The sequence below is a fragment of the Parasteatoda tepidariorum genome, chromosome 4 (genome assembly GCF_043381705.1).
Source record: "Parasteatoda tepidariorum isolate YZ-2023 chromosome 4, CAS_Ptep_4.0, whole genome shotgun sequence".
Lineage (NCBI taxonomy): Eukaryota > Metazoa > Arthropoda > Arachnida > Araneae > Theridiidae > Parasteatoda > Parasteatoda tepidariorum.
In genome coordinates, this window is record NC_092207.1 from 80080207 (window position 1) to 80105214 (window position 25008).

A 25008-nucleotide genomic window follows, 5' to 3' on the forward strand; every position below is an offset into this window, starting at 1 on the left:
TTTAAAACTGAACTGTAAAACGCAGTTTCTTCAACACTAGGCTTTCAACTTTTACTGTAAGCTTTACATGGTGAAAGTAATATAGAACAGTGGTTCTAGATTACTTTACGACTACGGAACCCTAAATAATCATCATTCTTTCAGTGGAACCCCGACTTAATAAATGAAATCTATTATGGCAATTGCGAAGGTTATAAGCCACTAAAGACTATTTATAAATATTTAAGAGATATGAAATTTTTTAATCGTTCCATTATTAATAATCTTAAATTATATTTCATGTCCTACAGTTGAATGAATTTGCAGTCTTTGCGCTATATCTAATCTAGTTGTGAAATTTTTTTGGTTTTTTTGGTGTAACTATTTACATAGGCTGAACATTAATAAAATGAGTCAAATTATGGTTTGCTTCGAAATGAAAACTTGTAAAAAGAACTGCTATAAACGTTGAAAATAGTTATTAGGGAAACTTCTTCATTATAGATATTTGTTATTTTATTTCGATTTGAAAAGCGTAATAGGAAATAGTGATGCAATATTTTTATAAATGTTTTTTTTAATTAATCCAATGTATTGTTATTAAAAATATTTTATTTTATTTTAAAAATGCCATTTCTATTTCTCTTCCGTTTCACTTGAATCAAAGTCATAAGGGCAACCGAAAGATTAAATAAGTTATGAACTGTAGGTTGGATCTAAATATAATCGGAGTTTTCTTCGAAACTCATCACTTGTTATTAAAATTACTGACTTGTGGAACCCTTTTAGCTCTTCCACCGAGCCCTAGGGTTCAGCAAAACACTATTTTGGAACCGCTGATCTCAAATAATGTCTATACAGGGGCAGGGTAGCTTGCTATTCATTCACATAAACAAACTGTAGAATATATTTTTACCAGATTTCAAAACCCATTACACTGCATGATGGAATGGTAGGAGGATTGACTCACTGTATTGTTATTTAGTGTCAACAATGCTTTTTCCTTTTTCTTAAATCAATGTTTATTACAGAAATGAATGAAAATAGTTTTGCATACAATAACTTAGTTATTAATTTAAAGTACCGCACTTCCAGAAATAAAATACTTATTTTTGACGATTCAGCAAAATCCTTGAGTTATATTTCGTTAATTTTTAGAATCATTTCGTCACGAAATTACGTGATGTGGGAGGAAATACGAACTGTCAAATTTATGACGAAAAGGTTTCCCCAACTCATCGAAACCTCATCGTAGTGCATTGTAGGAAATAGTTAACTAGAATGACGAAACTAAAATCAAGACTAGACGATCGTAAATAAAGTAACGAAACAAGCTGTCTGGGCTGTATGGCAGTTAAAAATTTTGTTTAGTACCAAGAAGATCTCGGGTTCGAATCTCGGTTGGGGCATGGGTGTGATTTATCTCTCTGTACTACTTGTTCTTCTAGTGTTGTTTGGGCAACATTGTTCCACCTGTTCCAGGATGAAATTATTATTCGAAAAGATAGATACATTAAGCATTATGAAGGTTCTTTTTTTTGTGAAGAAGTAGAATGACGAAATATTTCCTTAATTTTGACGAAATTCGCTTCTTCGAAAAAGTAGCGAGAGTTATTTCTTCATTTTGACGAAATTTTTGCTTGGCACTTACACTAAGAAAATGTTTTTTCAAAAACAAAGAAATTTTCGAGAAATTTAAGTATTCATTTGTTATCGTGCATAATTTACAAGATTTTTATAAAGTGGTTCAAAATTCCTAGTAGTCCTATAATAAATAAAGCAAGGAATTAAATATAATAAATGAATATTACTTTTACATGAAGTAACCCTGATATCTACAGTTTTTTTTAACATTTCCGGAGAAAAATAATATCGAAGAAATCTCGAATTATAAAATTATAACTTTTGATATTTAACTGGCAACCTGTCTAGTGAATTTACTGATAGTGATATAATCAGAATAATTTTGAAAACTTAAAATGCACTATGCTTAATAATATTATGTCTACTACTTTAATTTTGAAATGTAAGTTAATCATTACTCTCTTTTCAAACTTTTTGATTAAAAATTTTTTATATATAATCATTCCGATCCAACGCATTAATAATACAATGGGTTGTGCTAAACACGTTTACATGAACTCACGTTCACTTAAAAAGATATTAACGATAAAACTGCAGGAATTCTGTGCTTAAAATCATAATAATATTTATTATACGGAGACCATAGCATATATTTATGACATAAGTAATATTATATGAAATATTTATTCATTTGTCATGAATATATAAGCTATAGAAAATTGAATACGAGGAGATTGAATCACAAATGTTAAACTTCCAAGTCATTTATAAACAATTTTATTTTTTCATTACATTAAACAGCACTGATATGATTTCAGTGTTTTAGTAATATCGAATCTAATGTCATTTTGCTTTAGGTCAGTTGAAGTTATTAAACTATCAAAGTTGCAATAACTTCAGTTTCATTTATGAATGGAAGTTCTATCATTCAGTTTAGTATTAAACAAACTTATTTTAATTTTATTGCGTATTTAATACAAAATTCATTTTGCAGATAACACTTTCTGAAAGAGAAGTTCAATAAATCTGTATAGAAATTAAGTATCAATTCACAGGCTTGTATTTAATCCCACAAATAAACATTTTTCAAATAATAAAATTACTGGTAGAAAAACTGATGGATAAATGTAAACTAAAAGTGCTCTACACGATGTTATCCTGACCACCAAATAATTAGTATATTATCTTGAGAAAAATAGCTAATGGGCATAAACATTACGATGAATTAGTTTGTTATTATGTGCAAAAATGTTTTGATTACCATAAATAGCTAAAAAGATATGTTGAAATACACAAAAAGCGAACTTAACTTGACTCAACTTTCAATCGTTCTTCTGCCAAAACTATTGGAACCATTATTTAGAGGTTGAGTCAAATTTTGTCATATTTTGAGGGTCAAAAATCCAAATCGTATTTGTATTCATAATTAATTAGAGAAAGTGCATTCTTGTTCTTATTTCGGAATTTATAATAGTGGTCACGAAAACATTTTATCACATTTCCTGCTGGTCCCTCCAACCATTAAGAGTGCATCTTAAGAAGCGAAAATCCAATCATTAGATCAGTAATTATTAAGTTACTTTTTCTCATTTGCAACCTGTACGTTTCGCATCTCAAATTAGAAGGAAAAGAAGATCCGTTATTTTTCTTTTTTCATTGCATGAAATATATCCAAATCAATATGATCATCTAAAGATAGTAGATCATTGTAAGGAATTACAAATGATTTTTCAGTTTATTTAATCATTTAACATCACAACAAAATTGTCGTTTAAGTAGATTGTTACTGTATGATTTGATATTTTCCTTCAATTATTAAAGTAGTTTTGGTAGGAAATTATATTGATATTTTTCAAAAAAGAATATTAATTTTCTATTAAGTGCTAATACCAATAAAATATTAAGAATATAAAAATAAAAAGTGATTTTTTGTTAACAAGAAGTTTAAAAAATAGAACAATTTAAATTATATAAGAAATTATAATGATATTTTACAAAAAAGAATATTAATATTCTATTAGGTGTTAATACCAATAAAGTGTTAAGAATATAAAATTAAAAAGTGTTTTTCGTTATCAAAAAGTTTAAAAAATAGAACAATTCAAACTAAAAACCCAGTTTCGAAAGAAATTTCAGAAGTTTATATCCCAGTCACTAAACTAAGTTCGAACATAAAATGGACATGAAACTTTTATTTGCATAAGTTAACTGAAAAAAATATTTTAATAAAATTACAGTCAAGTAGAGAACTTAAATGCTTTTCAAAGTATTTTTAATTATTTGTAATTAAGATTGGAAATTCTTTTTATTGAATCCGAATTTAGAAATCAAATATAATTTTGTTAACTATTGCTTTATTAAGTAGTTGAAACTTGTAAATCGAAATATATTTAATAGGCCTTAACCGATAGAAACGTATTATATATATCTTATACTATTTGATGCGATTATAAGCAAAAGAACTGCATTATGAGTCCTTAAAGATATAATAAAAGAGTTATATGATTTTTGGATAATTAATCATCGTTGTAAAATGTTTTCAGACAACTATTTAAAATATTAATCAGACAACATTATTAAAACATTTACGTTAATAAATAATAATTATTAATAAGTTAGTTCTATTAATAATCATTATAAAGGAATATTTAATTCTTTTTTGCATTTCATCTACGCAGAGCGTTTTTACTGACTACTAAATAATAAATTAGCAAACACAATTTGANATTCCTTCTTGGTATACTTTTCTCTGTTGACTTCAACTTCAACATGAACTGATTTTCAATCTTTCTTTGAATCTGTTTAAAAATTGTTGTTGCAGTACTCTTCTATGTTGTAAAATGATTTACACCTAAAGAAAATTAAATATGAATTTTTCGAGAGCTAGCGAAATTTATTTAAGGACACAAACTTTCAAAAACTGTCTCTTTCTAAAACAAACTTTCTCAGAAAATCCAAATGATGTTAAAAAAATTCTATTGATTTTTTTATGCATTTTTCAAAAATTATGTTATTGTTTTTTTTTAATTGGTTACGAAAAGGCTTTTTTCACACAATTAAAAGTATTTTTTTACATCCTAATAAGAATACAAGATACTATTCATATTTTCATCTAAGGGAGACAAGATACAATGCATATAAGATGCTTCAATTTTTTCCAATATGATGAAAGATAATCAAAGAGGAAGTCCAAAAAAAGTACTCCATTTCCTACATAAAAAATAACAAGAAGTTCATCTTTATCAATAATAATAATAGCTGAAACCTACCGAAGCGAATCAACAGTTTATGTGATTTATCTTTTTAAAGATCGTTACGGTTTACAAGTTACGGAATCAGTAACTTCACTTGCAAATAGAATGGTTGCTACATAAGTAAAAGTTAAATAAAATAAATACGCTATTGATATTGTTTGACAAGGAAGCAAAACTAATTAAACTAATCTAATGATTTACGTTCTTAAATTAGCTGAAACATAATGGACAATTATAAATTATAGTTTAATTAGTTACGAAATTGAAGTTTGACCAATGCTTTGTTATGACTAGTTGCGCAATTAAAATAGAACTTTATTTTTTTAATTTTTTAACTATTCAGCTAGTTGCTATTATACAACACTAACTGTTAAAAACCGGTGCTGCTCGAGTACGAAAAAACAATAAAAGTTAAGTGATGTAAAGAGTACGCAATTCTAAAAATTAGTATTTGCGTATTGATATTTTAGAATTGCAATAGAGCATTAAAAATACCTTTTTTAAATCTTTTGTACTAATTTCTCCCATTCCTCGAATTAATTCTTAGTACAAAACGTATTTATTTCCTTTCATACTTTCATTTTTTTGTCTCACTTTAATTTCTAACCATAACTCTTTCCGTTTTCTAAACATAATTAAACCTTTTAAAACTAGGTTTAAATGGGTGAATTTTTTTACTAAGAATTTAAATAATTATTTTTAGCTCTCCTAAAAATTATCCCCCTGAACTGACTCCTGATTTCTATTACTTACCTTTCCTTATTATTTACATATTTATATTGAACGATAAAATTTATAATATATTTTAAAGTTTACATAAAGCACTTATTATATAAGTTAAATTATGTGTAGAATCATTATTAAATTTAGTACTGGATAACTTTTATTAGCCCTGATACAAATGGTTCCTTTTAATTGGCAATTCGTAAATATTTAAATTTATCTTAGAATTTTGAGTGACTTAGAATTTATAGTGAATCAGTTCAGATTTGTAGACTTGTATTGAGAACTTATTCATATACGTTATGTTTCAAAGATAGGTATAAAAAGAAATGAGTAATATTAGATTTCAAGCTTCATATTGAATAATTGAAATAATTGAATTTTAAGTTACATTTTAATGAGAAAATATGTTGGTTTAATGACTTTTAAAAAGAAAATAAATATTATAATGATATCGATCAATTTCATCTCGTCACCTATTTTTAAAATTTTTTTATGTCTTTATTGTAAAAAAAAGATTTTGTATCATTTGTTTTACTATAAATAACAAAAAAATAATAAAAGAAAATTAGTTATTTTGTCAAAATAGCATGTGTATCATACATAATACAACTGACTACAAAGAAATATTTTTTATTGATTTATATACATTATTTATTATGCCTTTATTTGATACAATATAGTTTTTTTTATTGCAATTATCGTTGATTTCTTCAACTTAGCACTTAAATAAGGAATTTTTAAAATGTACTTTAACGTTTCGTTATTTTTTTACTGTGTTTCTCTCATTTTGACTTTATTTGAAATACATTCACATTGAATTAGTTTCTAACCAGTTTGGGAATACCGAAAAAAAATTTAATGTCATCCATCATACTTTTTTTAAATGAATTAAAGTAGCTATTTTGGAAGCAAATTTATTTATGGGGATTATAAAGTAAATAAAAGCAATTTTCGTATACTTCTGTTTTAAAGGCCTCTACAAAGATTTGCTCATCTATGTAGAAATTGTATCAAGATCAAAGTTTTACTTTTTCAAAGTTACATTTTTTTAAATAATTTGTAGTACTATGAGTGGAACAAATTCATTTAAATATGTTTTAATTTAATTTTTTCAAATAAATAAGCAACTAATTGTATGAATAGTCTAAATAATATTTTGTCTATTTATTAAATGTAAAATAATTTTTTTCAGTAACCATTCCTTTTTTCAACAATGATAAAATGATATTTTAAATAAAATAAAAAATTAAGTCAAAATAATTCATTATTTATGTCATCATCATCATGTTTTAAAACCATGCCTCATCTTAAAAAATTAACATTTTACTTTTCATAACATTAAAAAACAGCGAACGAGGCGTTTCCAAACAGATTTTACTTCAACACGATTTGGAACTTTATTAGATCTTCAGTCTATCAATTAAATATGTAGGTAAGATAGGTGATAAAGAAAACTAAATAGTTCACACCATATGAAATATTTATTTCAGAATAATACTTAAGGGCATTTCGCTGTAGTTGTTGATAAATAATAAATATGTTCATATACACTACTTTAACTGAACCTTCAACCTGAATATTTCTTGTTTATACTTATTTATTTACTCATTTAAAATTTATGCATTGCGAATAAAAGTGTGGTCAAAACTATCAGAATATGGCATGATTTACAGTGTTTCTCGCCTATGGGAACAAAAGGCACTGTAATTTCGACCGAAGCTCTTTGGTAATGACTTTTGGTAAAATTGGCAATAAAATATGGTTTATTACCATGCTGTTTGGGTAGAAAAAGTGGTAAAATTTGGTAATTATGTCTTTATTTGGTAATGATATCTTAGAACATGACGTAAAAACCATTTAGTCGTTTCGATTTTTCTGCAATTTTTTAATTTTACTTAATGTGAGGGGCTAAGAACTATGCTTTTAAAAAACCAGAATTTTCAGTCTATCGTGGCCATACGATCGAAATATTTACCAAATTAAAGGTTTAGCTATTGTATATTACCAGAATTATGTTTTTTTTAACAGAAATGTTTTTACGCTGCAAAATAATAATTTTACCACAATTTTTATCCATGCATGTTTGATTTGCACAATGCGGTATTAATAATAAATGTGCAATGTTTATTCGTGCATTGTTAAATACCGTATATTTTGGTTTCATTAGCCAGAATTATGTTTTTTTTACCAAAAATATTACTGCCATACATATACTATAATTTTATCGGATTTTTTTCCATAGAGAAGATGGATCAGATAAATACATCAATGAATTTGCTTTCTTAAATTGAAATTACCTCCATCTGTTGTCACATGCTCAAATCATTTAGGAAAACATTTTTCAAAAGTGTTTGTGGTAAAAAAATAACTAAAGAATAAGTCGAATTTTAAAAAAATGCGAATTGAATTAAATCAGAAAGATAATTTGGCGTAGTGTGCTTTTATTTAGTGGGAATTCCGAAATTTTGAAAAGCACCTATCTTAAAATAGTCAAAGGAGCAGATCAAAACATAACTTTTAGAAAAAATTTAGAGAACCTCTATACTGCCCCATGCTCTCTATTTGTTTTGTTAGTTTACAGCAACTCTTTGAAAAATTCAAGATGTGAATTTTGCACTTTAAAGTAAACTCACATTAAATAAATCATTATTACTATTGCGAAAAATTAAGATTTAAAATTTTAAGTTTTATATTGTTTTGAATCTCATTTACATCTATTTACATAATTGAATCCCTTATTTCATTTACTCTTGACTTATTATCTACCTAAATAACAGTTTATTATACTGAATGAAATTTTCTTAAAAGTAAATCAATTTTGCTGCTAACGAATATCAGCTTTTGGTAATTTAAAAAGAATAAAATGCTATATATTTAAATTTTCCTTAACTGCATACTGTTAAAATGAAATATAAATTGATTATGATATGAGATTTCAATAAAATTTCAAATTAACTACTTTTTGCTTCTCTTGTAATCTCAAAATACTTATAAACTTATCATATTTTTTGTGTCCTAGTAAAAAAAAATTATGAACATTAATTTTCAAATATTAGTATGATTAATCAAAAAACATTACAAATTTTTCATATACCAATTGTTTTTATATGTTATTCTCTATTCTTCATTCTATTTTTCTTCTAGTGATAAGTATTTGGGAATTGTTTTCTTTTTGTTTTTATGAGCTCGTTATACATCACTACTGACATAAGTTGAAAGTGCATCGTGTTTTTTTTTCCTTTTTATATCAAAGTTTTCTATCATTTTAAATTGTCCTACTTTAAAAGATATATTCTTGCGCTTTTCCCTTTTCCTTACATAACAGCCTATCTTCTATGGCTGTTAAAAAGTTAAACGTTGAATTATATTCCCTGAAATGAAAGCTGAACATAATAAATAAGCAAAAAAATATTTAAAAACAATGAAGCCAACAGTTGGAGATTTAACTTTGTTTGAATTACTCATTTTTATTTAATTAAAGAAGTTAAAAAATTGAATGCTAATTTATTTTCACTGAAACAAAATGCTAAAATATGACAAATAAACTAAAAAAACTTTCTGAGTAATGAAACCAACATTTTATAACGGAGTTTCAAAACTAATCATTTTTATTTAATTAAACAAACACTAATACGAGTTGAACAAGATAAATAAACTAAGCAAAAACTTTAAATACAATGAAAAACATATTGCTTCGGAGTTTTGTTTGAACTATTCCTTTTTCTTTCATTGCAGCATTTAAAAAAAATTTTATGTGTATTTATTTTCACGAAATGCAAGAACATGACAAATAAAGTTAAAAAAAACTTTTAAAATAACGTAGCCAACATCTTACAACGAACCTTTGTTGGAGCTAATCACTTTCATTTAATCAAACAAACATAAAAATGAACTGGACATGATAAATAAACTTTAAAAAAAACCTTTAAAAACAATGAAACCAGCATTTTGCTACGGAATTTTATTTAAGCAATTAATTTTTGTTTCATTACGGCTATTGAAAAATTTCATGTTCATTAATTTTTACTCCGTGCTGAGCATAACAAAGAAAAAAAATATTTTTAAAAAAATACAACGAACATTAGGTGACAGATTTTGGTTTGAACTATTCATTTCTATTTAATTGAATAAAAATGAAAATGAACTGGGCATGACAAATAAATTAAAAAAAGAATATATAAAAATAATGTGACAAGCATCTTGCAATGGAACTTCGTTTGAAATGTTCCTTTTCAATTAATTTAATAGTAATTAATTTTTAAAAAGGGATTATACAGTTAAAAAGAATATAAATAATAAATATAAAGTTATATAATAATATATAATATAAATATAAAGTTCATTATGAAAGAATGCAGAGGATACCTTATTTGAATTTTTAGTTTAAGATTTTAAGTTTAGTGTACAGTTATTTTAATTAGAAATGAATTATAAAATAAAACTCTCATGATTCACTTAAAAAATTAGTAGCGTGAAAATTTCAAAAAGTAATACTTTGGGTACAATACTGAACATATTTTTAAAACAATTTTTTTATGCATTCGAAGAATTTTTAAATTAAAAAAGCATTTTTTCTACTTGCGTCTCATTTTTGGTGCTATTAACAAGTAACAAAAATAAATTATTTTACTTTTAAAAGATTTAAAAAAGTAATATAATTAAAAAACATTTCTTGCATATAGTCTACACGTTTCTCTTAAGGGTCTTCTTCAAGAAAAGTGATTTTATTGCTTCCATGTTTGCATACCGGAAATTATCTGTCTGGAATTTCTTTTGATAATTTTTTATTTTATTTAAGTTATTAAAGTAATTACTATGGAAATTAGTTACCAAATCTTTAAATTAAATTTTATATATATTTTTTAAACTTGAGCATTGAAAAAGTTTTAAATTCGATAACTAAGTGGAATAACAAAAATATTTAAGCAAAAAAAATTTACTTAATAAATTTGTGAATTTCGAATGTAAAATACTCCTTTGGTTAGCATAAAAAGGGTAAGGTCTTTTATTATCTAAAAAAGTTATTAAAAAGTAAAAAAAAGTTGAGTTGTTCTCTCTGATTCAGACAAGAAATTTAGCTCTCACATATCTATATTGTGTATGCAACTNTAATACATTGGGTACAATACTGAACATATTTTTAAAACAATTTTTTTATGCATTCGAAGAATTTTTAAATTAAAAAAGCATTTTTTCTACTTGCGTCTCATTTTTGGTGCTATTAACAAGTAACAAAAATAAATTATTTTGCTTTTAAAAAGTTTAAAAAAGTAATATAATTAAAAAACATTTCTTGCATATAGTCTACACGTTTCTCTTAAGGGTCTTCTTCAAGAAAAGTGATTTTATTGCTTCCATGTTTGCATACCGGAAATTATCTGTCTGGAATTTCTGTTTTTATTAAATAACTTAAAATATATTTTTGATCATTTTTTATTTTACTTAAGTTAATAAAGTAATTACTATAGAAATTAGTTACCAAATCTTAAAATTAAATTTTCTATGTATTTTTTAAACTTGAACATTGAAAAAGTTTGAAATTCGATAACTAAGTAGAATAACAAAAATATTTAAACAAAAAAAATTTACTTAATAAATTAGTGAATTTCGAATGTAAAATACTCCTTTGGTTAACATAAAAGGAGTAAAGTCGGATTTTATCTCAAAAAGTTACTAGAAAGTGAAAAAAAGTTGAGTTGTTCTCTCTGATTCAGTCGAGAAATTTAGCTCTTACATATCTATATTGCGTATACAACTTCCATGTTCAACTACGTATACTAGCATCTAAAATACTTTCTCTTTTTAAAAAACAACTTCAAAAACAATATTTAGGAAATAAGATTTTTAAAAAAAAAAATGTTTTTCGCTTTAATACAACAAAAAAAATTTAAAATCAATGTTTATTTTTTTTTGTTTTCTAGCTCAAGTTTGATTGTAATCCACATCCCGTATATTGTAATTTTTACCGAGCACACAAACCATGACATATGATAAAATAGTAAAAAACAACTTGGTATAGAGAAATTAATTTAATGCGAATCTGAATCAATTTAATTAATTTTAATTTGTATCAAAACCATAAAAATGTCAACATCTCTCTATGCCATTAAGAAATACTTTTATAGCAAAAATTCTTTTATTCTTTACACATAAAATATTCAATTCCGAATAATTTATGACATCATAAAACTGAAAGTTCTAAAGCAGAATTAAAGAATGTAAAACGTGTCGTAAAATACACCAAAATAATGTTGAAAATCGAAAAAAAACCACTTTTTTTCCCAATTACTATAAGAAGTCGCCCAAATCTGTTGAAACGATCAAAATTCAACAATGTTTGAAGAAGAAAAAAAAATCGATGTTAATGGCGTTATTAGGTTCCCGTCTTACATTCATCACACCACCATTCAAAATGGGTGTTGCCATTCGTCCATAAAAAATATAAAAAATTAAGGGAGAAATTACTAAATCTAGAAAAATTGCGCTGTTTCTTTTGTAACGAAATCCGATTAGGCAACTAAACAACATTCGATCTCTTCAGAAAACAAAACGATAGTTGAAAGCAATATCGAAACAGCAAACGACAGTAAAAAGAATGAAAGTTCGACAAGAAGAGGGAGGGAGGGAGGGGTGGGAAGCACGGAAATAAAATAAAAAGATGAGGATGTCGATCTACCTCTGGACAGGAAGGAGAAAAAGAAGACGATTACTGAGGGAGTCAAATCTGGGTTGGGGGACTGCTTGAATGTATAAAGTGAACTGGCCATTGTCTGTCCAGCGTCATTTGGTGCTGTACCGGAATACGGAGAGGTTAAGGAATAGCGGGTGGTGTTTAAAATAACTTTTTGTAGTGGTCATTAGGATTCCACAATGAAGGTATGTCTATTTCAAGAAACTTATGATTTTAGAAATCGTTTTTTTTTTTTTCTTTTTCAATCAATGAATTCAGTTAATAATTATACTTTGAATGCATGAATAATGAAATTCTTTAATTTGACAATCAAATAATTTATTTATTAATACTGCTTGAATGATGTAATTGTTTAGTTTGTTTCAGTCAATCAATTAATAGTAATATTCTGGCTGTATAAATTATAAAACTGTTATATTTATTTCAATCAGTTAATTCAATAATAAGGATTCTCTGAATATATTATTGGATCAGTTTGGTTTAGTCATAAACTTTAATAAATAATATTACTCTGAATTAATGATGAAATTGTTTAGTTTGTTTCAATCAAATAATTCAATTAATATTAATGCTCTGACTCTAAACGCTGTGTAGTTTCTAAGTTTGTTAAATTTTACAAAATTATTGTTACAATATTAATTATTATTAAAAAGTTCATTGTTTTCTTTTGAAACAGTTGACATTAGGATTCCACGGCAAAAATTATTTATTTATTTTTGCTCTGAATATATTGTTGGATCAGTTTGTTTTAATCATAAACTTTAATAAATAATATTACTCTGAAATAATGATGTAATTGTTTAGTTTGTTTCAATCAAATAATTCAATTAATATTAATGCTCTGACTCTAAACGCTGTGTAGTTTCTAAGTTTGTTAAATTTTACAAAATTATTGTTACAATATTAATTATTATTAAAAAGTTCATTGTTTTCTTTTGAAACAGTTGACATTAGGATTCCACGGCAAAAATTATTTATTTATTTTTGCTCTGAATATATTGTTGGATCAGTTTGTTTTAATCATAAACTTTAATAAATAATATTACTCTGAAATAATGATGTAATTGCTTAGTTTGTTTCAATCAAATAATTCAATTAATATTACTGCTCTGACTCTAAACGCTGTGTAGTTTCTTAGTTTGTTAAACTTTACAAAATTATCATTACAATATTAATTATTATTAAAAAGTTCATTGCTTTCTTTTGAAACAGTAGACATTAGAATTCAGCGGCAAAAATTATTTATTTATTTTTTAGGTAGCGGCAAAAATTCTTTTAACTTGTTTCAACTAAGAAATATATAATAACTTTTAAATATATAATGTTTCCACAAAGTAAATACTATAATTATTTTAATTATAGCTATTATATTTAATACAAGACATATATTTTTAGAATAAGACACTATTATATTTAATACGTGACATATACAATTTGCATACATTTTGAGATATCTTAACTAATTCATTTTAAGAAAAAATCAAGTAATTTTTTTTTATTATTCCAAGTACCAAAACTTGTACATATCGATTTCTTGAATTAAAAAAAACGCGTAAATCTGAAATATTCAGGAAATTTGAAGAATTAAAAATACTTTCAGCTTTCTAAATTTCACGAATTATTTTTTAAAAAAATATTTTTCATTTATTCGTAATGTTGACAAATGTGTTATTTAAAAACAAAGAACATTCATTATAGTACTTCTTATCATATTCAAAAACATAAAAATCACGTAATGTAAAAATCATAAAACAACAATGCAGTATTCTTATTTAAAATTTTTTAAGTAGCTTAAAAAAATTCAGATATAAAACTAAAAACAATTAGGATAAAACTAATATTATAATTTTCTTAATTGAAATTACCTATTAAAATCTTTTATCTTGTTTAAAATTTAAAAAAGAAATATAAGTATAAGTTTATTATACTTTTTAAAACTGTTACATTTTAATTCATGATTATTAGCAACAATAACATATTTACTCTTTACTTTCTTACATTTGTAATCCTAGTGACACCATTTTCAGAATTTTTAAGCAATTTTTTAAAACATTTATTTAAGAGCAATCTTCATCAAATCGTTATACAATTTTTTATAGAACTCATTAGCACATACTGAGTTCTTATTTTACTATCATTGCCTTTTTCCAAGTGATTAATATTCATCAAAATCTTTCCATATAGTAATTAAACGCTTAAAAATTTTTTGAAAAAATTGATTTTGCGCAACATTATTTATTTTAAAATATTTATACTTTTTTTTTTGATTTATTACAAATTTAAGAAGTCACTCACTTACTGTAGAGCAGTGTTTTCCAAAGTGTGGTACGGGAACAGTTTAGTGGGGGCACGCGCTCCTATGCGAAATATTTTGCAACAAACGAAAATTTCAAAAAAAAAATTTTAAAAACAAGGCTAGTCATGAAAATTACGATTACGTATTTTTCTATTGACTATTTTTTGCAGAGTTAACAGTTAATAATTAGTGGTGTCAACAGCCAGTTGTGATTTTTAACTTTTATCCAATTCTTTTACAGTAAAAAAAAAAACATTATTTTTTTCTTATTTTTGGTACACAGCATCGCGAAAAATTTAGAAAGGGTACACAGAAGTCATAAGTTTGGGAAACACTGCTGTAGAGCACAACTAAAATATACTTTTTTTATCTGACATCTGAACAACAAGATATTTAAATAATTTTCATTTTATTATCGTATATTTCAATAATTATTATTATTATTGAACTGACCGGACCGTGTAAGGATCAGGGAACTAGCCTTGCATTTGAAAGGTTCTGGGTTTAAATACCAGACAAGGCATGGATGTTCTTAAATTCTCTATACTATCTATCCTTACTGTGGGAGCGACGTTGGCCCATCTAATGTGATGCCCGTGAAAGAGTGGCCTACAAATCTGCATTGTAAAATACCTGAATTGACTATAGGTGGGCATAGGCAATAAAAAGAAAAAAATAATATTCTTAAAAATGTCTAAAATATAGTAACATTTCAAACAGAACTTTTAAGCATAATATGTATTAAATAACAGTAGGTAATCTTTGCTCTTTTTAACCTACGCACAGCAACACGTAAAATTTACGTGATAGAAAGATACCAATAAATTTTTCAATACGTTAAAATAATTTGGTTAAATAAAATATTTTTTAAACTAAAAAAGTGCATAGTTCATGAATAATTAATCATAGTTACGATCATCAGTAATTTAGGAGTTCGAAAGAAGTATATATTTCTGTAATCATTTTTGTAATCTTGATTTCATTTCAATGCATGTCATAAAAATATTTGATTTAAAAAAGGAGTGAAACTTAATAAAGCTTTAACATATCTAGTGCAAGAATATACTAAAGGATAAAAAACATTTTCCAGAGCAAATTACTTATTATGATTGTCATTAATGATTTTTAGATCGTAGGCTTCTATGTAATTCGAATGAACTTTCTATAATGATGATAACTTTCTATAACTATGATGATTTTATCTGAAACTATACTAAAATACAAGACTTATATATAAACATTATGTTATAATAAAAATATATTTCAAACTGAATAACAAAACAGTACAGCGTGTATGAAAAATACGCATTTGTCAGCAATTTTATAATAAAATTCCTTTTCATGTTAAATAAAGGAATTATAATAGGCATAATACATATTATACAAAGTATAATACTCTTTCATTGCAAAAAAAAAGAAGAGAAGCAAAAAAATATTCTAAGAGAAGAAATTTAATTTGGACAATTATAGTTATTTGCCAAAACATCCGGGTTCTACTGTTAGTTTTTCATTAATAATGAAGCCCTTGTCTCAAAAAGCATCAAAATCAAAACTTTTTTTCTGAAAATTAGAAAAGAAAGGATATTATAAATAGGAAATTACTTTGGTTCAATCGCATACAAATAATACATCGTATTTCAAATTTCGATTTTTATTGCTGTAACTCTTCTTTACAAATAAAAACCGTATCGTGACCTAATGTGATAAAAAAAGATAGGAATAAAAAGAATTGTTTGTTTGAATCAGTTATATTTTTCCCCTAAACATAAAACATGTTTGTTTCTCATCATCTTTAAACTGCTTCGTGACGATGTTGAGAAAAATAATACTCTTCTACTTTTTTTTTCGTGCTCCAAAAAAAAAAATTACACGATAAAGAAAATTCTTATGAATAAATTTTTTTTCATAAGGTAGACAAAAGATAACAATCATTTTCATCCGAATAATTAGCTTATTGCGTAAATGAAACAAAACAATGCTGAATATTTCATTTATCGTTAATATCACAGTTGTGTGATTTTTATTGTCTTAACATTATGTTAAAGCTATTGTCCCCTTATCTTTAATTTAAGCAAATTTTAAATTGGCTCTATTTAAAAAAATATGTTAAAGTTATCTTTTTAATCTAATTGATAATCCAATTGCCTGAGCATAAAAGGTTCACTTTATAATTTGAATTTTTTTCCCAAAAAAATATTTTTACGCCTTAATGGCATTTTTATAAATAAAAAATAAAACATTTTGGTTGAGTTATGGAGTTATAAGATGAGAGCTGCATATTAATATTTAACACAAGCAATCATACATGCATAAAAGCTTTTTAAACGAAATTCATGAGTTTGGAAATAATTACAAATGAATTATAATACATTAACTTTCACATCCATTAAATTATCATTTTAATTGTTATCTATTGCATTGTAATCTATTTAATTCAAATTCATCTCAGCTAAGAAAATTTAGTTTAATAATTCAATCAAATTAAAAAAGCAATAAATCAATCAAAAGTCCAAAAACAATTCTATCGCGACAAATTAAATTTGTGACTAGTTATAATTTAAATAAGTGTCATAATTTTCAGTGAGGCAATATTTTTCTCTGTATATTCACGACTATTAGCCCAAATGATTTTCATAAGATTACAGACATCTTTTTTTCCTTTAACCAAAGGAAATAACTATCCTTAACCAATTAGAATAAGAGTCAAGCAAAACCATTTTTACTCCATTGCCTCTGTTAAAATAGTGGAGTTGAGTTGCAGACCGAGAGATTAAATTCCTTGTGAGAGTTAAAAAGTGATGTGGAAAGAAATATATAGGTAGGTAGGTACTTTATTTATATCGCAATAAAGCTTTACAGTGGGCTATTGGCGACGGTCTGCAAAATATATCCGATGATAATCAGAAGACATGACGAACTGCGCTCGAAGTCGAGCAATTTACGGTATAACAGGATAACGAGGACCGATACTGCGCACCCTCGATCCGAACATAGGCTGATTGAAGTGGTCACCCACCCACTTACTGACCGCAGCCAGTGATGTTTATCATCGGTGTTCTACTGGGAATCGTGTCTTTACAATCAGTCCACTGCGGGAAGAAAAGAAATATATATATTAAGATATTTATTCGCTGAAAATTGCCCCAGGAAATATGCAAGGGTCATTTTTTGCTGCAATTTTGCTCAGTTCTTCTCCAAAATAAGTTATCCTTATCTCTAACTTAGCAAAACGTTTTGTGATCTCTGAAAATTAAACTAGATCATCTTCTATCCTCTAAAACTCGTAACCATTTTAAATAAATAAAGCTGAACAACGTAAATGAGGCACAAACACCACAAAACTATCACAAATAATACCCCCCCAAAAAAAAAATATTTAAAACCGGAAAAGAATTTTAGAACCTACCGGTGTGTCCCTTCGCTTGCGTCATGTTTATTAAACGATTTGTTATCAGGCTGGACACTTTAGGAAGTTTCATTATTAAGAATTGAACTAAAATACGAGATACCAATAATTCTCAAAGGTAGAAATCCTCAAATTATTAAAGGAAATAATTATCATTTCATAAATGAAGCGTTGGGGTAACCAAGATTTGAGTGTTAGATACAGTGCTTTGATATTTTTCGTTTAAATAAAATACATTTGATTTTCAAATTTAATGGTAAATAACACAATTTTTATTACAAACAGAGCACATAAAGTAATATTCTCGGATGATTTTTTTTCAATTAGTAACATGGAAGTCTTGTTACGAATTTTAACCATCAGTGATGTGTACTTGTGCTTATCTTCACATGGTTCCCTATAGATAATTAGATAAAACTGTACAACGAACTCCATTCACGTAGTTTTGATTTTGTTCATCTACCACAATGTAAACTATTTCTTCGTTTTGACATTTCAAATCGTTGAGAAATATTTCTAAGACAGTTCAAAATGTAAAGAAACATTTTAAAAAATAAGCATTTGAAAATCTTCTTTTTTTATACTACAGTCGATTACCAACCATGTGACTTTTTAAAAAGTTTTTGCAATTGCATATGTTCAAAAAAAACTTAATTAATATCTGGAATAATAAATATTTGGAATTTCTTTCAGTATCACTTTTTATTTGTCTTCCATGTTACGAAAGGCATATTAAAGTGTATACAGTTTCTACTGTTCGAAAACAAAAGAAAAATTGCAGAAACTCTAATAATTCTTAAAATTGTTAAGTTATAATTTTTTTAAGTATTATTTACTAAGAAAATGTAATGCATAAAGATTTTGATATGAAAAAAACTATACGTAAAGTTTCTAAGCCATTTATACTTTTACAAATATACTTTTAATATCTGCACTAATCAAAAAGTATGGTCAAAACTATCAAATTTTGTTGAATTTCTTGTGTTTCTTGCTCAATGGGAACAACAAAAAAGCTTGGAAATTTCTACCGAATTGTTTTGGTAATAATTTCGGTAAAATTACCAGTAAAACAGTGTTTTACAATATGCGTTAAAATTTGGTAAATGTGGTAAAATTTTGAAATTTTATCATGGTACCTTAAAGCATGGCACAACAATAATTTAAAGTTTGCTGTTCAATTTTACTTTTTAATAAATGTGAGCTAATACGAACTTTAATTTTAAAAACCGGAATTTCCGGTAAACTGTTTTCGTATAAATGGAAAAATTACCAAACGAAAGGTTTAAATGTGGTATATTTCGGTTTTATTAACCCGAATTATGCTATTGTTTTTTTGTTTTCTTTTTTTTTTACCAGAAAGTCGTTGTCATATCGTAATGTAATTATACCAGAATTTTTTTCTTCTCTGCTCGAAGGATATATTATAGCCTTTTTTATAGCATTAAGAGGCAACAACTTCGTTAACTTTTCCTAGAGATTTTCTCTATTTTTTAAATTTAATTATTTTAAACATATTCTAATTCTGTGTAAAATGTTTTTAAGTTACACTCCATTTTTTTTATCAGTTAAGTAAGTCGTAAATCCATAATTAGGTTTGTTATAAAAGATTTAAAGCGCATATTTCGGTCAGTTTCTTAAAACTGATTTTGCCAAAGTTAACAACAATGCTTAAATACATCCTAATAATAGTAATTTGCTGCTAATCAAATAAGTATTTTAAAAAATAATTATTGTTAATTATTATAAGTATTGTATAATAAAACTAATAACAATAAATTATAATCATTTAATTTTTAGTTATGAATTGATTAATTCAATAATTGCTTCCTAATCAAAATATATTAGGCAAGAACTGCATTCTAAAATGTCATCAACCATTATTTTATTTTCAGATTCTCCTCTTTATTTTGTCAGTCACGATTTCTAGCACAATAGCTGTTAGAAGAGGATCGTCACTTGTACAAATAGACAGAGAAGAAGATCTCGAAGCAGAATCATCGAGAAGAAAAATCTACGATATAATTCAAGATCACGAAGGACGCAAGTTTGGCGAGCATGGTGGCCACGAATATGAAGCAGGAGAAATTCCAGGTACACTAAGCAGGAAGCATGCTAAGCGAGTTGGTGGGTATCTTCCAGTCGCTGAAGAAGGCAAAAATCCTCTCTACTACGCCTTGGCTCCTAAGCGTGATCGTCGCCCAAAAGACAACGTCTATCGCGAAAATGTAGCTGCATATGCTCCAAAAGAAATAAATCCAGTTCAAGTCGGAAATGCACCTCAACACGTAATAGCAAGTCCTTTAAGCCACTCCCATTATGCTGTTGTCGACCCTAAAGATAACAATCAGTATATCATTTATGAAGAGCCAAAACCACATTACAAAGCTGCACCTATACCAAAACACACTTACGTTTTAGAAGAAGAACCTAAAACTCATTACAAATCTATTCCGAAGCACACATACGTTTTAGAGGAAGAGCCTAAATTGCATTATAAAAATGTGCCTAAACATACTTATGTCTTAGAGGAAGAACCTAAACAACATTATAAGGCTGCTCCTGTTCATAAGCACACTTACGTGTTAGAAGAAGAACCACAGTATGCCGTTCCCCATGAACACGTGGTTGCTAAACCTGCACCACACGCAGCTCATTACCCAGTAGCTGTTAAGGATTATGGCAGTCATTACGATAGTCATCACAAGTTGGATGATAAAAGTCACCACTCTACTGGTCATGGTTACTACGATGACAACCAGGTACATAAGCATGCTGGACATAAAGAAAGTGGAAAGCATGATATTTCTGGTCACAAAGCACATTCTTCGGCTGGTGGACATCATGACGAACATGATCATCACCATGACAAGTGAGTTCTCTTGCAATAACTTTTGAATATTTTATCGTAGCTTATATTAAATAAGAAAACTTTGTTATTACTTTAAACTAAAAATACTGATTCGGTTTCTTTCATTCTTATTTTTTTTCATTTGTAAAATCCCTATTTGGTATGGTTTAAAATTTAATCTTCTAGGTTCATGCAGTTCGATTTAAAAATAAATAAATATTTAAAAGATACAATTTCATAATTGAATTGTATATAACAACAGGAATAAAACAAAACTAGAGTTCTTGAAAATTAAATCAGTATTTGATGGGGGAAATATAGTAATGTCTGTCATTTTGACAATCTCTCTGATAGAAGATCCGATTCTTCTCAATTAATTTATTTACTTAAAGGAAATTTAACCCTATAGCACATCTTAACCATTAGACATGAATTTTTAATTAACAAGTTATTCATCAAAATTCATTGAATTACGTAAACACAGTTCCTTAAACCAACTCTTATATCAAATCAGTTTGCTTCTTTCACGAATTTGGAAGAAAACTAAAATTAAGAAAACTTCTGAAATTTAATAGTTTTAAATCGTCATCTATCTCATTACTATTTGGAGAACAAAGCATATTCAATAGGGATTTTCTTATGTTTTAGTTTAAGCTATGCATACTATGGGATGATATACAACTTTAAGTGAAAACAGAATCATATCCTCATATGACCAATTATTTAGTTCCTTCTGGCTAAAAAACGTATTTGATTTCTTATAAGCAATTTTTAAAAACTCTTTACCGACTCAAACGTTTTATTTTGTTTTGTTTTTTGCATTTTTAATATGTATGTTTTACTGAAAACTTATATATACCAAAATGCTCCGTGTTTGTGTTATTTTCTTCGTAACATAAGACGTACGTAGAAATTTTAATCTAAACGATTTCCAAATTTTAAATTGCTTTACAACTTCTGTTTTAAGCTGTTACAGTATGAACTTAAAATATTCTGATCTCAACTGATTTATTAAACAATTCGTCAAATCCAGATACTCGTTGCATCATTTAAACTATAAATAAGGAAAAAGCTGTTATTTCAGTTTTCGTAAAATTAAAATTAGATAAATCAACAATTTATGTTAAACATTATTTAAATTGCAAGCAAAGTTATTTAAACCACAGGTCTGTTTTAAATTATGTAGATTGTGTACAAAAAATATGTTTAAATCACTTCTAATTTACACAACGCTTTTTTTTCATCTTTATTCACAGTAAGTTAAATTAAAAAAAGGTATAGAAATGTCATAAAAATGCATATTAATAATTTGGAGTCTTTTTTTTTTACACTTTTCCTTCTTCCAAATTAGTGTTTCAAATAATATTTTCGTATATATCTCTTTTTTTCGTAATGATTATTTATATAAATATTTTATATTCGATAATTTATGATCAACAATTTGTAAGTGATAATTACTCAAAAATTAAATGAACAATCCTCAAAAACTGAAGCGGAAAAATATACTTTATAAAAGATCCATTTGCTTCAGAAACTTATGGAGATGGCAAAAGTAGACATGTTTCGCATTCTCAAGATTTCTAGTGTAGTAAGTCTAAAGAATGGGTGTCTACTTTTTATGGTTCAAAATATGTCAACTTTTACCACCTTCATTAGCTTTTGAGGCAAATAAAACTTTCCATTTTATCGAAAATAAGAAAAAACATAAAATTTTGTTTCAAATATGAAATAATTTTGTTATAAAAACAAAAGTATATTTGATAAAAGAAATATAATTCATTTAATCAATATTAGTTAGTAATTTAATTTTTTGATTTATATGCTTTTCACTTCTAGAGTGCTCATTAGCTATACCTTACGCTTTAAATTGATTTAAATAATGTTTTAATCCACAAAAGTACTTACACGCATTATTAGTAACCGCCTATAGTTTTAATCAAAAGTAATGTTCAGTGTGCGTCATCCTAAATCACTTTCGATCTAATAATCGTATCTTCACATTCTAGGACTCAATCTTAATGGTTTGATAGGGTGACCTCAAATATATTCATTAATTAGTGTAGACGATATTTTAAGTTACGAAATTAAACAAAAAAACGCACTTTCTCTGAATAAACATAATTTTGTTACAAGGGATTCTGATTTCGAACCCCTAATATATAGGGGGCAGCCGCAATCTTTGAAATATGGTCCCAATATTTTGGTCAGGTGAGCGGCGGCTAACTAGTTTGAAATAGTTTGAAAATTGTTAATACTAATTTCCTCTTTTGCGTATTTCACCATATCTCGAAAAAGTTTTAAACGAATTGAATTATTTTTTTCACACAATTATAAAATTTGTTTATCCAAAAGCAATTGTGTGTAAAAATAACTTCTAGAAGTATTTAATATTTTATTTAATAATAGTAAAAAAATTGAATTGTAATACTTACAATTTTTTACATCACTTTAAAGAATGTAATTTTACATGGCAAAATATAAAATATGAGCAAAATTAAGTCGAATTCTTTTATGAGAAATTGAAATTTAAATGTTTGACTTTTCTGTTCCACCAGCAAACCTGTAATTTATTTAAAATTAAAAAATTAATTTTTGATGTACAATAGCAACAAAAATAATAACAAAATCGACACTTTTCAAGTGTTTTATAAAGTTAAATAATTTCGCTTATTTTAATTTAAAGTTCGATATTCAAATTAATTTTTGATACAAAATTGTTTTCTACAAAACTAATCTCCACAGTAACATTAATGAAGTGCTATGCTTCTAAGAAGCTTTACATATTTCACTTCAATCTTTTCACACCATTGTACTCTTCTTTTTAACTTTTTCCTTCGCAGGGCACATTACGAACGAGACCGTGGTTACCATTACGAAAAAGCTTATGCTTACGACAGAGTGAGAGCATCACATGACATAGGAGCCACCAAAGGCGCCCACTCATCCTACAAAGCTCAACACGCACAAGAAGGATACAAAGACGCCGGAGATCATGGAGCCCAATCTTACATGTACTTCAAAAAACACGGGCAACATGGTGGTCATGGCTATCACGACAATAAAAATTCATTGTACAAAACAGGGCACCATAACAGTGGTCAAGGATACCAAGATTATGAACAAAAATACGTCCCACATCAACATGCTTATGGAAAGTAAATTTACAAAAGAGCTCTTTAAAAGAGATTATGACAGACGCGGACTGAACAATAGACTCGATTTTCTTGTGCCTTGTGTAAATAGCTTAAGCAAGTTTATCGCTTAGATTTCCGTAAAAGTACAAAAAAATCTTGGCGAGGAACCTCATGATTTTTCCATTTTTGTCGAAAATGAGTTTCTGTTTCAAGGCCAGCTATCCTTTCAAACAAAAAGCGGAAGTAATGCTGTCCTATAAACGAATGCAATTGCCAAATGGTTTTGTTCACTTAAATCTGATGATTTCGTGTAAAGATAAACTTTGGGTGTAACTTAAGAATGTTTCATTGTATAAGTGTTCCTTATATAGAAAAAAATATTTTGTGTTAAATTATGTGAATAAATTTATTTTATTTATATTATTTGTACAACTTAGTTACTGACAAATTTTTGGCATCAATTAAATTCGCAAAAACAAATTTTTTTTTACACATTCAGAACACAAAGGCAATTTTGATAAAGATAATAAGAAATATCAGCTGAGACTCTATGTAAAATGACAGCAAAACAGAAATTAATTTTTGAACTTAATTTCATACAATTTTTTAAAAAAAGAAATTAAAACGATATATTTTAAAGATTTTTTAAAATCACCTTGATAACTCCGAGGTTTTCATCTCTAAACATATAATACTATCAAAATGAAAAACGCAATAAAATTATCATTACAGTGAAATTTTTTTCATTCAAATAATTTTATTGTAAGTTTTAATTGCAAATAGAATTATCTCAAATTCTTAAACGTGCAATGAATGGCAGAAAACAAACAAGGGAATGCTGACCCAACTTGACCTTTTTTCATATTTAAACATTCAATGCAATAATCATGTTGAGCCTCAGATTAAAGTATGGGATCAAGCTGAATCTCATGCTATTTCCTATGCTTATAATTCTACTTTAAAATGAAAAAAAAAACTTTTGAAATAAACGAATACTGCACTTAATTTAAATACATTTATTTTATTTTATCAGTACAAATTTTAAATACCTGTATAGAAACAGATGCTAATCATAAAAGTACTAAATACA

The 25008-nt window shown here is 26.6% G+C and overlaps 1 protein-coding gene across 1 annotated transcript; it reads left to right on the forward strand.

Moving 5' to 3' along the window:
* Nucleotides 1–12278: 12278 nt before the first annotated feature.
* Nucleotides 12279–24336, forward strand: LOC107437883 (uncharacterized). The gene is made up of 3 exons (XM_016050016.3): nt 12279–12419; nt 19829–20805; nt 23625–24336. The coding sequence occupies exons 1-3, from the start codon at nt 12414–12416 to the stop codon at nt 23941–23943; spliced, it is 1302 nt and encodes a 433-aa protein (XP_015905502.2). The 5' UTR covers nt 12279–12413; the 3' UTR covers nt 23944–24336.
* Nucleotides 24337–25008: the final 672 nt, after the last annotated feature.